Source organism: Microcaecilia unicolor, chromosome 6 (assembly GCF_901765095.1).
Source record: "Microcaecilia unicolor chromosome 6, aMicUni1.1, whole genome shotgun sequence".
Taxonomy (NCBI): Eukaryota; Metazoa; Chordata; class Amphibia; order Gymnophiona; family Siphonopidae; genus Microcaecilia; species Microcaecilia unicolor.
The window spans coordinates 103,646,083-103,662,066 of record NC_044036.1 but is presented as its reverse complement, the minus strand read 5'-3'; the positions used below and the strand labels follow the sequence as shown (position 1 = coordinate 103,662,066).

The following is a 15,984-nucleotide window of genomic DNA, read 5'->3' as shown; positions in this document are numbered from 1 at the left end:
CCTGGTGGTCTAGTGGCTTCTTCAGGGCAGGAAATATTCCCTCTTTCTGACCCGCTGCAGCTGATCCTCTTGCTGTCTCTGCTTTTTTAAATACTGTATTTAGCAAATATTTTCAGAATAGCCATTCTAGCATTTTATCATTTTTAATTAAATTTTTACTTATTTATCACAGAAGGTCGATATAGCTTTGTGCATTTCCGGTTCCAACTTTAGGTTTCAACAGTTTTTATTAATGAAGCACAAAAGAAAAAATTGATGTTTACATAATGTAAATGTCTCTACAATCAATCAACACACACCAAATACAGAAATTGTACGATATTACTCATCTCCATTAATCTTTTAACTTTATCCCCCCCCCCTTTGTACTATTAACTAACATTGAATCAACAAGTTCTATTAACATCAATTCCCCAACAACCCTTTCCCCCCATCTTTCCCTTCTACCAACTGACACCATATATTCAAATGCTTTGACCCCCAAAATATAACCACCTTCAGGTGTCAGCTTTACATTCACAAAGCCTTGAATTAAGATCAAACCATAATGTGTGAATTTACCCCCCTCCGCAAGAGAGTCAGGGGGCCTGCGGTCTGATGGCCCTCCTACCCCTCCCCGGAAGATGTCTATACCATACTGGGGAAGGGCTAATCTAACTCCAAATAGACTCCCCCCCCCTACTACCCCCCCCCCCCTCCTAAACCCTTCCTCCCCCCTGCCTTGGTCTGCTCTACTGTTCTTTCCAATTCCTAGAAGGTGGTAGGAAAAGGACTCTATTCCCATTTAGTTTCCATTAGTTGCCGAGGGAAGCTTGGACAATGCTCCAAGTTTATTAATAATATGACTCCTCGCCCTGTGGGACAAGGTGTTAATATATCCTTCCCAGGTAAGGAAAAAATTGCTTTGTGTCTGAAGGTTAAGCAGAGAGTCCTGGAGCTCCATCATAAGTAAGTCATGTAAGCGATTCCTCCATTGCCAAAAAGAGGGGTTCAGTTCTTGTGTCCAGTTAACAAGTATGCACTTCATGCCCACCAAGAAAGCCTTATGGGCCATTACATTCTGGTATCTCGTACCCCCCTCCACTGGAGCGTGACAACCCAACAGAATACTCGTAGGCTGCTGATTAACCGTTTTCCCTCCTATCCTTTCTAAATATTTAACTATCCTGGTCCAGAAAGCTGTTATAGCTGAGCACTTCCAGAAAGCATGGTAGACGTTATTGTCCGGCGCACCACAGCGTCTACATTGGGCTAATTCTATATATCCCATCTGACACAGTCGAGACTGAGAGGTGTATGCCCTGTATATCACTCTGACCTGGCATTCTCTAAGGTTTGCGTTTTGCGTCCATTTCAGGACTCCTCTCCAACCCTTCAACAAATCTCCCGGGGTGATCCCTCTTTGTGTGTCTGCTGTCCACTTTGCTGCCACTCGTGTAAGATCTCCCTGTGGCCTAGCCAGTAACAGCCTTTTATGTAATATGGATATCGAAATAGGATCCTCTGATATCATCTCGAATAAATCCCCCATCTTAGTGGTCAGATCAACACCAAGTGCAGCTCGGGGGAGTGAAGCTATATAATGTCTAAGCTGTTTGTATGCAAAACATACCCCCCAATCTGCTACGTCTAGGTTTAATTCGGCCATTGTTTTAAGATTACCACTGGGCTCCAACCAATAGTGTATAAGTACATTATCCCCTTCTCCCCAGGATCTCACTATAGGATTTTCATCCCCTGGGCGGAACGCCTCATTCCCTTGGAGGGGTAGTAATCTACTACATCTAGGATCAAAGGACCACAGCCTAGCCAGGTCCTTCCATATGGCTTTTAAGGGCCACACCAATACACTAGTCCGCAACCTTATAGGCAGGTCCTTCAATGCCCCATGTAAGACATACATCAGGTTTAAGGGGCTACACCTCGCTTTTTCTATCTCCAATGGGGTATAATCCTCCCTCTGCAGATACCAGTCCCCCAAGTGGCGCAATAAACATGCTATGTTATAGCGTTTAATGTCCGGCATTCCCATCCCCCCATTTCTCCAAGGCCTCACCAGTTGTGAAAATCGTATCTGGGGTCTTTTCCCAGCCCACAAAAATTTTGAGAGCAGATTTTGTAAAGATCTCACTTCCTGGTGTTTGAGATACAATGGGATCGTCTGTAAAAAGTATAGCCACTTAGGGAAAAGCACCATATTAAACAAGGAGATGCGGCCCACCAACGATATCGGTAGTCCTGCCCATCTTCCCAGTGTTCTCTTGGTGTCTTCTAGCAAGTATTCTACATTAGCACTATATAGCAGCTTGGGGTCCTTGGTGAGCTGGATCCCTAGGTATTTAAACGCACCCCCCACTCTTTTAAGTGGACAACATAGACTTTCCCACTGCTCCTCACTCATATGAAGTGTCATAACCTCCGATTTGTCTAGATTGAGACGGAAACCAGAGTAATCCCCAAATTCAGCAAAAATGTCTAGTAGGGACGGTAAGGACACCTGGGGGTCCTGTATTATAGTTAAGAGGTCATCAGCAAAGGCCGAGATTTTAAAGGAAGTTTGCTGTATCTGTACCCCTCTCACCTCCTCCATATTCTGGATTTCTCTTATAAGAGAGTCAAGCACCAACACAAAAAGAAGGGGCGAGAGGGGACATCCCTGTCGGGTACCCCTGGCAATCCTGAATGTTTCCGAGGCCTGCCCGTTTACCCATACCTCCGCAACAGGTCCTTGGTACAGCGTTTCTATGGCATGTAGGAAAAACCCTTCCATCCCAATTGCCCTCAGGGAGGCAAACATAAAGTCCCAATTAACCCGATCAAATGCCTTTTCGGCATCAAAACTAATTATTAAGGCCGGGGTTGATGATTCATGTAGGCTTTCCAACGCTCTTAAAATCTGTCTCATATTGCGAGCTACTGATCTTTCTCGTACGAAGCCCACCTGAGACTCCTCCACTATCTCCGGCAGGATCCGTGCCAGTCTGTTTGCCAGAATCTTTGCCAGTAATTTTGTTTCAAAAGGAAGCAAAGAGATAGGTCTATATGAACTGGCTAAGAGTGGGTCGCGGCCTGGTTTTAACAAGACTATGATTTGTGCCTTCCTTAAAGACTCTGGTAAACCCCCCATCTCTATGCATTTATTGAAAACCTCTGTCAGGCAAGGTACAATATCCGAGCTAAGGAGCTTATAAAACTCAGAGGAGAGTCCATCCACTCCTGGAGACTTATGCAATGGGCTGGCACGTATACCCCAGCTCACCTCGTCCTCTGTTATTAATCTATTAAGGCTACTTTGTTGTATCTCTGTGATCTGGGGAAGTGATTGTCCTGCTAAATAACACTCTGCTTGGAGCCCCTGATCCTCTGGAGGGGAATATAAAGCCTCATAAAACTGCCGGAATACTTCATTCACTCCCTCCAGAGTATGCTGAATACCCCCCTGTGTATCTCTGATTTGTGACACATATCTGGAGCCACTCGCTTGCTGTAACAATCGTGTCATCAATTTCCCTTGCTTATATGCATGTTTGTATAACTGATAACGATAATAAAAATTTGATTTTTTAGCTTTGGCATGTATTAACTGGTTCAAAGATGACTGAGCTTCTAATAGCCTTGATTTATTTAAGGGCGTTGGGTTAGTTCCAAATCTCTGGCGTGCCTGCCCCACTACCTTCCCCATCCTGACTATCTCTGCCTCTCTGGATCTTTTCTTATAGGAATGATATGAAATTATGGCTCCTCTCAGCACGGCCTTGGCCGCTTCCCAAAATAGTATCGGGTCTAAATGATAACTATTCTCATTAAACTCTGAGTATTCGTTCCACTGAGATTTTATATAGGAGGCAAATTGTGGGTCGTAGAACAGTTCTGTGGGAAATCGCCACCTAGGCCTCTGGGTTCTATCCCCACCACACCCAATTGTGATCCACACAAAAGCGTGGTCTGAGACCTGTGTCGGCCCTATCTCTGCCTGTTGTAACCAAGGAATCCTATTTGCCGAAACCAGGATATAGTCAATTCGGGATAGTGTGTCATGTGCCCTAGATAAGTGGGTATAGTCCCTTTCTCCCAGATGGTACAGGCGCCATGTGTCGACTAGATCTAACATAGAGCACAGCCGTGGGACTCCCTTTGTCAAGTTCACTGGCCCTACTCTAGAGGCTCCAGTACTATCCAATAATGGGTCATAAACTGAGTTAAAATCTCCCCCCATAATTATAGGCATCTGATCAAAGGAGTGCACATGTCTCACCAGGGTCTGATAAAACCTCCTGTCATATTGGTTTGGTGCATATACATTAATTAGTAAAAAAGGGTGATTATTCACATGGGCTTCTAAGAAAACATATCTTCCTAGCGGGTCCGCAATTACTCGTTTTTTAGTAATATGGAGCCCTATGCGGAACAAGATAACAACTCCCGCCTTTCTATTTGGTGACGGGCTTTCCACATAGTCTCCCACCCACCATTTACACAACTTCTTGTGTTCTATTGCTGTTAGGTGTGTCTCCTGTAGCATTGCTATATGTGCCTTTTGTCTATTTAAAGTCTGTAAAATCTTACTTCTTTTGATTGGGGAGGAAATACCCCCCACATTCCAAGATATTAGCTTAACCATAGCATATCCTAATTGGCTCACATATGTTATTAAACCTATAGTAAAGAGAAAGGTGTCCCAGCCTACACCTCCCTCTGCTTCTTTGTATACTCTCGACACTTCCTAATTGTCTTCTCCTACCCCATTTACATGCCATGTTCAAACAGACCTGCTTCCCACCCCCTCCCCTATTCCCCCCCTCCCCTCCCCTCCCCCCCCATGAATTCCCTCCCACCCCCTCCAATCTTTAAACCCTTGAGTTCCAACAGGGAACTCATCACATATAGTGTCCTTTCCCCCTCTATTTCAATTAACCATCTGCTCCATGGGGAAGACCCCATCATGTAGAATTTATGCCTGTCTCCATTTATTGAGACCGGGTGTTTACCTTATACCCCCCTGTCCAATTATTCCCTTGAGACAAAAGTTTAGGTATGGAGGTATAGTCTCTAATCATACTTAGCAGTCTTCTAGTCCGTGTCTCAAAGTCTCTCTCAACTCACATGTCCCATCAAAGACTTTCTTCTGTGAGACGCCATCTTTCCAACCTCAGGTTGCAGGTTCCTGTGCATTACTCTTAAGGAATTCTTTAGCTGCAGCCACCTCTTCGAAGAGTTTCTCTCCTCCCTCATACTGCACCTTCAGTTTGGCAGGATAAATCAGTGCAAACCTGATTTTTTTCTCATGTAAAGCCGCACACACGGGCGCAAACTCCTTTCGCGCCGCTGCTACACGTGCTGAATAGTCCTGGAAGCAAAGGATCCGTTGGCCTTCACAACGAAGCTCTCCTCCTGCCCTTACAGCCTGCAATATCGCCTGTTTGTGGCCATAGTGGAGAATCTTCATTATCACCGCCCGCGGTCTCGCCGCGCCTTGGCGCTTCGGCCCCAGCCGATGTGCTCTCTCGATGCGCAGCGGGCCCGGCAGATTATTCAATTTTAATGTGCTCTGAAGCCAGGTTTCTAGGAAACTTCCCAGCTCTGAGTACTTTATATGTTCCGGGAGTCCAATTAGCCGTAAATTATTACGACGAGACCTGTTCTCTAAGTCGTCTAGTTTGTTTTCTAGCTCTACTATTTTCTTCTGTAGGGCCTCCACAGGTTGTTCGGATGTCACTGCTCGGTCTTCCAGGTCACTGATCCGCTGTTGCATGTGGTCCAGATCAAGGTGGAACCCGTCAAGCCGTTCATGGGCGGATTCTGCGCGGTCAAACAACGCTTGCAGTTTTTTATCAAGGGCCGCCTCTACCGCAGCTGTCACCTCCGCGGTAATTTCTGCCGTCCATACTGAGCAAATGCTCGAATTTGGCGATTGCTGTCCGGGCGCCATCTTGGATTCTGCGATCTTGCCTTTCTCTTTCTCTTTTCTAAGCGTTTTCGCCGCCATTCTTCTTCACAAGGCTAGCAAGCAAAAGCCACCCGGTCTTCAAGTTGTTAGGCTGGCGATACAAAAGTTCGTTTTTCCCCTTTGAGGCTGTTAGTAGCGTAAGATAATGGGGGAATCGCAGGAGCTCAGTTCCAACGCGACTTCACTCCTGCATCACACCACGTGACTCTCGTCTCTGCTTTTTTAAAATGGCTGCTGAGACTTCAGCGGAAGACTTGTAAGGCCACTGCTTGAAGTCTCGGCAGCCATTTTAAAAAAGCGGAGACGGCGCAAAGATCAGCGGCAGCGGACAGCAAAGAGTGGGGATCTTTCCTGCGCAAAGAAGCATTAGACCACCAGTGTGCCTTGAGGTATGTGCCAGGAGGGCATCCAGGGCTGGAGGGGAGGTGGATGGATGGAGTTGAGATGATGTCAAAAGTTGACACCATTTAGGTGAATCTCTGTTTCCCCTTCCTTGTGCAGCCGTCATCACCATACACTCAAAACAAAGCAAGCAAACCTATGAGCTGCTGCATCCACGTTGTTGTTCTTTATGGTTGGTGACATTTTTATTTAATCTCACTTATATTTTCAAACATGCCTGCTTGTGCAGTGTACAGATGTACACAGAGGAAGTATAATAACAGAATAACATTTCATAGCTAATTTATAATAAATCATAATCAGTGTATTATTTAGAGGGACTTGTTATATTCATGCAGAGATTTTCTTTCTCCAGGTAAAGGGCCACTAAAACAGACATCATGTTAGGAGAATCAGGTGCTCAACATTTAGAGTTTCTATCTATCTCTTTAGTTACTTATGACACTTATATCCCACATTAAACAGGCATTAAGCAGCAGAAGTCTTGTGAGGCCACCGCTAGAAGTTTCAGCAGCCATTTTTAAAGAGCAATGCAACAGCAAGATGGTCAGCACCGGCAGTGGGCAGGAAAGACAGGGGTTCACTCCTGCCCCGAAGAGTCCACTAGACCACCAGGGTGGCTTCAGGTATGTGGTGGGAGAGCACCCTGTGGCTCAGGGGAGGGGAGGCAAAGTAGTCAGATCGTGCCAATAGCAGGGAGTGGGAAGGAATGCCATGGGGCCCCTGGAAGCACGAGACCCTGTACGACCGCCTCTAAGACCACCCTGCATGAATCGAACAACTAGAGGCAATACTGAAATGGGCTTACTCCCCCCCCCCCCCCCCACTAGAGAATGACGTGGGAATAGGGATGGAGACAGAACCTGAGGGACGGAGACAGATCCCACAGGGACAGGGCAGGGCTGGGGACAAATTTTGCCCCCGTGTCATTTTCTACTTTGAAGCCTGTTAATGAACTGGACTGTTATTTATGTTTGAGTGATGTAGACAACAATACTTTTTTGGAAAAAAAACAAGCAAACATGCTGGCCACAACTAGCAAAATTTGCATGGTGGATCCTGTACATTTCTGCTACAAGCACATCTTCTAAGAAGACATCTTCTATTGCAAGAAAGAATGTGGAAGATAGAAAAGCTATGCTGAATCCTGAGTGCTTCATAGGGAATATTTCTCCCACACTACGGAATACAAAACGGGTTGTATTTTGTACCCCTGGACATTGTAACATGGTGGATTAGTATTTCTTGGGGTAGTGGAAGTCAGCTATTGTTGGGGTTGGAAGGGTAGAGGTGATGGGGGTTATTATAGTTGTTCATTGTTATTATTGTTTTCTATTTGTGATTTATACACAGTTGCACAGCATATTGTTCCTTTTTATACTTTAATAAAAAGATTTAAATATAAAATCATAAGTGTTCGAGGCTTCTGCAGATGAGAATAGAGCCCACAGGGATGGGGACAGAGACAGGGCCTGCAGGGATGTGACGGGGACAGAGACAAAACCTGCGGGGATGGGGTAGGGATGGAGACAGAACCCAAGGGGACAAACTTTGTCCCCGTGTCCTTCTCTACTCCCCATACATAAGATAAGCTCTGATTGAACTGAGGTGTACTGTTACAGAGTTGCTTTTCAAACCAGGCTCAGAAAGGTGCAGGAGGTATTCAAGTAGTTTTGGTGTACGGTAAGTAAGAGAATCTAGGGCTTTGCCCTCACACCAGACAGCAAAGCTTCTCCATTTAAAAGAATAACATCTCTTAGTGGAATCTTTCCTGGAAGCAAGCAAGATTCTGAAGACACCCTAAGGCAGATTTAAAGAATGAAATTCTAGGTTTTCAACATCCAGGCTGTGAGGGCCAGGAACTGGAGGTTGGGGTGCAGCAAGGACCCTTCAATTTGAATGAGGGGGGTCGAAAACCACTCCAATCTCCATAGTTCTTCGGAGGACAACTCCAGAAGAAGAGGGAAACAGATATGTCTCAGCCACAATGAAGCGATTAGGATCATTGTTCTTCAATCTTGCTCAAGTTTCAGAAAGGTCTTTTCTACTTCTTCCAACAGCGGATGTATTACAGCGATGTGATTTAGACCTCTACCCCAATGAACTTATTGAAACCTGGCCATGTTGGCAGAGGCTCCAAGATTGACATTTTGAAAGCTACGTAGCATATTATACATATAACTCCTTAAAAACTGGATCAAATGATGAAAAGGCATTGTATGCAACTGATAAAGTTATATGCATTCAGCTAGCCAAGCTTCTGAGGATCCGCAACAAAAATTTTACAAATGTGGCAAAGATTTCTATAAGTCTTTTTTGGGCATTGGTGAAAACTGCTAAGTAGTATGTAGATGCTGGGATAGTATCTTTATGGTTTGTACGTCCTTGCATATTGAGTTGGTCCTTTTAATTTGAGTCAGAGTTTTTATATGAACCAACCCTCAGGGACTCCTCTAAAGCGCAGATTATCCATCTAGATCTATTTTCTAAGTCCTCAAGCCTAACTTCCATTACTTGTTGTTCCAGTTCCATCAGATCTGCTTTGGCAATAATAGATGCCAGCTCCTGTGCTTATCTTTCCACTCTCTTTCATCTACTCTATTCTGTCCAAGATCACAGATCTCTTCTATATTCAGCTAATATATAAAGAACTAAGAGGTTTGGTATTGTGTCTTCAGCGTTATGGTCCTTTATCCTAGAACTACAAATTCCAAGATAGGGAATGTTGTTCTCTTTAAAATATATCCTTTAAAAAAATACGGTCTACCTGTACTAATTGTTCTACTAGGAGGAATTCCCACTTTATCTGTGGAAGTTGAGGATTACAAAAAATGTTTGACAAATTGCAAGGTCTAATGACATCATACTCCTTTCAAAAGTGTTAAACTCTAATGTCAGTGAAATTACCAGCTCACAAATACACAGACAAAAAGACAAATCTGAGAAATGACAGTAGCCAACAAGATTCCACATACATATTTTAAACAATTGTTGAGAATAAGCAAGCTTCTTAACATCAAACATCATTTTAATGAAATGTTAGTTTCCCTTCCTTTCAAACCACTTAATGCTTCAGTTTTTTTTTCCATTTGGCATACTGCTTGTGTTAGTTAATATATGCATGCACACATATCAGGGCACCACAATTTGGCAATTTTCAAACCCAGATTTTTTCTATTTCCAGTCACATGCAGTTTTGCTCTTATGCCAATCAATGCACAGTTTGGTTAGTACCGCAAACCGAGCTGGTGTTCTTGCAGGAACAAACTCTTGCCATGACAGCTAGTGTTACCTGGTGGACCTCTGACTGGTGTTTTGGGCGACTCAACCTGATCTCGGTGAAGAGACTTAGGGCGTGGCTTTTTGTGTTTGGTAAGATTGGTGCGGGGTTTTATTACAGTATCCATTTCTTCCATGAGTTTCAGCTGTTTCCGTCTCAGATACTCCTGTTTAATGAACTCTCTACGTGCTTTTTCATCTTCTTTCTTCTGACGTTCTTCCTCTGATTTACGTCTAAGAAAATCAAAATGTAAGTGTCTCTTGGCAGTAACTTCAACAATGGTCTCAGCTCACACAGTACTACCCAGTAACCTCTCCAAAATTTTTGTTATGGGTCTGACTGAAGCAGCCATTCCCAACCCAGTCCTCAGAGCACACCTAGGGACCAATGCACTAAAATCCCCAGAAAGAAGTGTTTGCTATTTCCACCACTGGAAAAATTATCGTAGTGGAAATAGCGAGTGCTTCTTTAAAAAAAAAATTGCATGCAAATGAGCTACACAAACTTTTACCATGCAGCTCAAGCCAGCGCATGCACAGGGCAGTCAATCGCTAAGCATTGTTGCTTTGCAAATGCCCAGAACAGAACTCCACAGCGTTCCATGGATTTCATACATGCTGTGTGTATGAAAGCCATGTGTAGCTTATTTTTTTTTTATCCAAGCTGCCACAGTTTTTTTTTTTGGGGGGGGGAGGGAAGAGAAAGGCAAAAAAAGGGATAACTTTTTGAATTTTTCACGATCCCCCGCACCACCCGCCAATTTGGAGCTACCTCTTCTTCTGCTGTAGAAACTTCTGTGAAGGAAACCTTTGCTGCTTCTGAGAAAAAAAGAAGAAGCCAGGTTCCTTTCTTGCTCCCTCCACTTTCTGTAAGTGGAGGGAGACCGTCAGTGGGGGATAAAAATTTTAGGAAATTTGGCTGCTACGACAGCTGCTAACCTTCCATTAAATTTTATCATAAAAGGCAGGAGCTACAGTCTGTGCATTACTCGGAATGCACATCTGAATGGTAATCAGCTCATTTTAATATATATTAGCATACCATTCCCGTTGTCTGCTGCCCCGAAAGGAAAAAAGCCCGCAGAACCCCTTTGTGCATCTCCCACTGAACAACGTGCTCGCTAAACTGTCTGGAAATGGTCAAAAAAGCACGTTGCTAGCCCAGTAAGTTTGATGCATTTCCCCTCTAGTCCCATCAGATTTCAGGATATCCAAAATGAATATGCATGAGACAGATCTGCCTGCACTGCCTCAACTGCATGCAAATCTAACTTATGAATATTCATTGTGGATATCCTGAAAACGATAGGACTACATGTGCCCTGAGGACTGGGTTGGGAATGGCTGGACTAAAACTATCTAAAACAAACAATGGTAAATTATTAGGAAAATACAGTAATCCAAATAACTTTTTCAAAAATAAGGAGGAAAAGACCTCATAAAGACCAAAATCAACAATACTTGGGCTCCAATACGGACGTTATCGCCTGAAGACTGGATTTTCTATATGCTGAATTCAAGCTGATATAGTGGTACCATCAATTTTGTATACGGTGAAGCCACATTGCTGTGCGCCCAAAGTTAAGTGCTTTTTTTATTTTTTTGTAATTTTTGATATACTACTTGTTTGGTAGACGTTATAAATGGGAATTAAAGTTTTTAAGATTGTTAAGTCTATCAAATAATTTTTGGAGGTTTTCTAGACCGATGATTATGTTTTGACAGATCATATTGTTAAAGTGGCCATATTTATATGCATATTGGAGCCCTGGTATTGTTGATCTTGATCTTTATGGGGTCTTTTCTTCCTTATTTTTGAAAAAGTTATTTGGATTCCTGTATTTCCTAATAATAATAATAGGAGAGTTATTTCCCCGCGCTGCTCCGGCACTAACTTTACAGCGTTGTTTGGAACAGCACAGGGAAATTGATCATGAGGGCCTCTGTTAGAAACTGTCTCTTCAAAAAAACAGGCATCACAGGAAAAAGCAGAGTTCCTACTTCTCATCAAAATTACAAAGTTTGAAGAAGGTCAGATGCTTTGACTGTGGGAAAGCAAAGCCAGAAAGCATCTCCTGTCCACTGAAACCAGTAGGATGTGGGTATATCATAGAAGTGTTGATTTTGAATTGGTGAACTAGGGGACAGTGAGGATGATGATTGCTTCCATAGGAGCAATCCCTGCTAGCACTGGAGCAGCAATCAAGGGATATAGAAGGGGAAGGTTTGACAGCATTAAATCCTGAAGCTTGAAGATACACTTTCAGAATTGAAATCTCACATTTTGATGCAAATTTTCTTGCACTTTGAGAAACCATCTCAGAAAAAAAATATATATACCAGTTAAATGTGGAAATTGATAAGAGGCAAAACTACAGAGAAACTCATGTCATGCAACTGAGATTCTACTATTTGTTCTATGTGTGTATTTTTTGCCCTGCATAAATCTTAAATATCTTGTTTAACTTTTATGACCTTCTATAGTCTATATTATACACAGTAGTGTGTGTAATACAATACCAATATAATTAGAAGAACTTAAGCCACAGGCAAATAAAATGGACGTCACCACCTGTGCAGCCAGCCCATGAGATCATTACAGAATATGTCAGTCCAGTTCAAATCTTCCCATACAGTTTTTGCAGCCCACGAAATGAAGTTTACCTCGCCTCCTCCTTCTTAATTTCCAACTCTGCTTCCAGCTCCTGTTTCCGAAGTTGGTTTTCCTTTTCTCGTCTCAGTCGTTTCTCCAGCAGAGCTGCTCGCTTTACTGCCATATCATTTTCTTCTTTGTGATCATCCTAAAAGAAGTGGAAATGGGGAAAGGACCAGATATAACAAGCAGCCAATGTGTCTGTATACTGTGGGTTACTTGCCAGAAAAACATCAAATTAGCCTACCCTAAGATAAGGCGGCATGGTGATGATATAAATACAGATGAACCAATGTGGAATTTTCTGGCAAATGAAGCCTTGATATATTGAATGAAAAGGTAAAAACTGCACAAATGGGCCTTCAAGACTAGGACAATCAAGAGTTCTTTATTGAAAAGACCCAACACAGGCCGTGTTTCGGTGAGCATCCGCCTGCGTCAGGGGTCAAGTTGATTATGAGCTGTTGAAAAGATCTCAAGGTTCAGCATTTAAAAGCAAATGAAGTAATTGCGTCAAAGTACAACTGTCTAAATTTCACTATGTCAGCAAGAACTAGAGCGGCAGTCTCAACCTTTGCTGTGCCTGAAGAACACAGTGTTTAATGGAAAACCGCCAAAAACCCCCCGCTTTTTCAATAAAATGGTGTTCTTCAGGCACAGCAAAGGTTGAGACTACTGCTCTAGTTCTTTGCTGACACTGTGCAATTTAGACAACTGTACTTTGATGTAATTATTTCATTTGCTTTTAAAGGCTGACCCTTGAGATCTATTCAACAGTTCATAATCAAATTGACCCCTGACACAGGAAGATGCTCGCTGAAACACAGCCCGTGTCAGGTCTTTTCAGTAAAGAACTCTTGATTGCCCCAGTCTTGAAGGCCCATTTGTGCTCTTTTCTTGCTCTACTTGGTTGGTGTACTTGTGAACCTTCTCTTTTACCATTTTGAAGGTAAAATGATTGACATTCCAAACATATGAGCAATCTCAAAAGGGACAGCAGGGAGAAGGCAGTCCAAGATGACAAAAGTGTGAATGCAGGAAAAATAATTCAGACAGTGAAACAAAATGACAACACTTTTTTTTTCCTGTTATGCCTATGAAAAGAAATAAGTACAGATTGTATAACCGGAGTGAAAAGGAGCAGCAAGTGGAGGGTGATAAATAAAAAGCAGAAATACTGAATAGGTTTTCTTTAGCATTCACCATAAAACAGGTTGGAGAACACATTTACTTATGTAAACAATATTTTATTTATTTATTTCTGCATTTGTACCCCACATTTTCCAATCAGGTTGTCAGTTCAAGGAGGCTTACAATTAAGGTCGATTTGAGTAATTGCAATAGTATGTGAGCTGTGTTTGTTTTTCGTCAGTGGTCAGGCATTGAGGTGTTTTGGTTGGTGCTCATGTTGTCTATGTTGGTTCAGCAGAGAAAAAGTTTCTGAAAAGATCACCTTTACTGGGAACAACCTAAGGCAAATTGAAGAACAATAAACATAAAATGTACTCCTCCATGCCATCCCCTCTAAAACAGGTTAAAAACAAACTTTCCCCATAAGATGCTGTTACAAACCCTTCATATTCTAACACTTCTCCTATTTCAGCATTTAGATTACCTAGTCTACAACCGCCATAATAAATAGTCTTACTCTAATTGATTCAACCACTACATACCTGACTAAAAAAAACCCACAGATCATCATCCCTGAGCACATTATTCCAAAAGGCAGGGGCCACTACTGAGAAAACCTTCTTCTTAACCAGGGCCAATTGGGTCAGAGTTACAGTCTAACAACAAATAACTTTCCTGATATGAGAGCAACACACAACTTGGAAAATACCTCTGCACCCTTACTTGTAAAGAATCCGGACTAGCCAACGTTGCATTTTGTAAGTCAATGCCAGCACTTTAAACATAATTCTTGCCTTCAGAGGAAACCAATGCAAATAATTTAAGACCACAAATAATCGAAGCAGCAGAATTTTGAACAATTTGCAAATCTTCTCCGGCAGATTTGAATAGGTCACATTGCAGTAATCTAATCTAGAAAACAATAAGACCTAAGCCACAGGAACAAGATCTTTCTAATCAAGGTATGTGCACATTTGCCAGAACGTTTGCAGCGGGCAAAACACAGTCTTTGCATCTACTGAAACCAGACAAACATGGTAGACAAGTAGGTAGTACTCCATTTGCATAAGACAGGGTTTGAATGGAGCTGACAAATCTAAGTGAGCACAGTAGAGTAACAGAGTGGTTCTATTATTTCCGTTGGCAGTTAAGTGATAGCTCCTGGGGTGGATATGTCTCCTCAGTAACAGAGTGATCACCTAGCACCATGAAAAATCAACAAAATAATCACAGTGTGACTACCCTTGTAGATTGCATTGCCAGGGTTTGTGTCTCAAGCTCTCCTATGCACAAAGTGCAGCAATAGTAATTTGCCGCATCCAAATTTGCTTGACTGATGTTTCAGCCATCTCACAGTAGCTTTCTTCAACAGTAGTCTGCCTCCTAGTGGATATGCAGTAGGAAAAAAAGAAGCTTGAGCACAAGTGTAGCACTGAGAGTTGAAATAGAGGACTTGCTGCCCAAGAACTACAGCGTTTAAAACTTTAAAAATATTCCTTTCTATAGCCAGAAAACTTTACTATGACTATTTTTAAAGTCATAAACACTGTAGTTCCTGAACATCCGGTGGGGAAACTGATTTTAATTTTGGACTGATTTCTCTCTCCTTGGTTCTTGTTCTCTCAGTTAGTTATATTGCACAAAGGCCACTTTTTCAACACTCTGTGCTAAATGTGTGCCTGAGCTTCTGCTCCTCTACTGCACATCCACTAGGAGGCAAAATATTGCTGAACAAAGCCACAGCAAGATGGCTGAAACATCAGTCATGCAAACTCAGATACAGCACCAATCAGAAAGCTGCTATAACTACTGTTGTGCTATCTGCATAAAAGAGTTTGAGACACAAATTCCTGGCTCCCTGTTTACAAGATGATTCCACTGTGATCCAAGGTAAAGGCAATATGTCAGACTCCACTTATTGTCTGCTCAGAGAATTTGAAACTGTGGAGGTTTGGTAGAAATGAAGATATTTTAAGGAAAGAAGGCAGTCCTGGCGTTAGCTCATGTATTCATGCGATTGTAGACCTGCTTTTTAAAAAAAAGACAGAACTACAATCTACATACATCTAACGCAGCAAATCAAATACCAGAATGTCTTTTTTATTTTTAAACATGGTGCTAGAGATTCATCGTGTTATGGAGGAGACATATGGAGAATCAATACAAATAGTAGACAACTTCAACCTGTTTAGATCACTAATCAATAAAGCAGCAGTCAAGAAATCCAACATATTGCTCTTGACAAAATGGATATGAAAGACCTAGAAAAGATCTTCAAGTGCAGAGATGTATCTCTGCATACAAAGATTCGACGTCCAAGTTATGATATTTTCAATAACATTGTATGGATGTGAAAGTTGGACAGCGAAGAAGCACCACAGGAAGAAAATCAGCACCTTCAAATTATAGTGCTGGTGAAGAATACTGCATAAACCAAGGACTGGCTGAAGAACAAATCAATCGGTACTACAGGAGATTAAATCCAAACTCTCCTTGGAAGCTCAAATCAAACGACGAGAAAGACCATTAAAGAAAGGCATCGTGCTTAGCAAGGTTGAAGGTCAATGCAAAA

General features: G+C 42.4%; 1 protein-coding gene across 3 annotated transcripts in view; it reads right to left on the bottom strand.

The window, feature by feature from the left end:
• The window catches only part of CAMSAP2 (calmodulin regulated spectrin associated protein family member 2), a 260,298-nt gene that overhangs the window by 25,152 nt on the left and 219,162 nt on the right, over positions 1-15,984 (bottom strand). For all 3 annotated transcript variants that reach the window (XM_030205237.1, XM_030205239.1, XM_030205238.1), the window contains exons 12-13: positions 12,293-12,429; positions 9,642-9,862 (exon numbers count right to left, since the gene is read on the bottom strand). In XM_030205237.1, the coding sequence (XP_030061097.1) occupies positions 9,642-9,862; positions 12,293-12,429 (358 nt within the window). The remainder of the gene's footprint in view (positions 1-9,641; positions 9,863-12,292; positions 12,430-15,984) is intronic.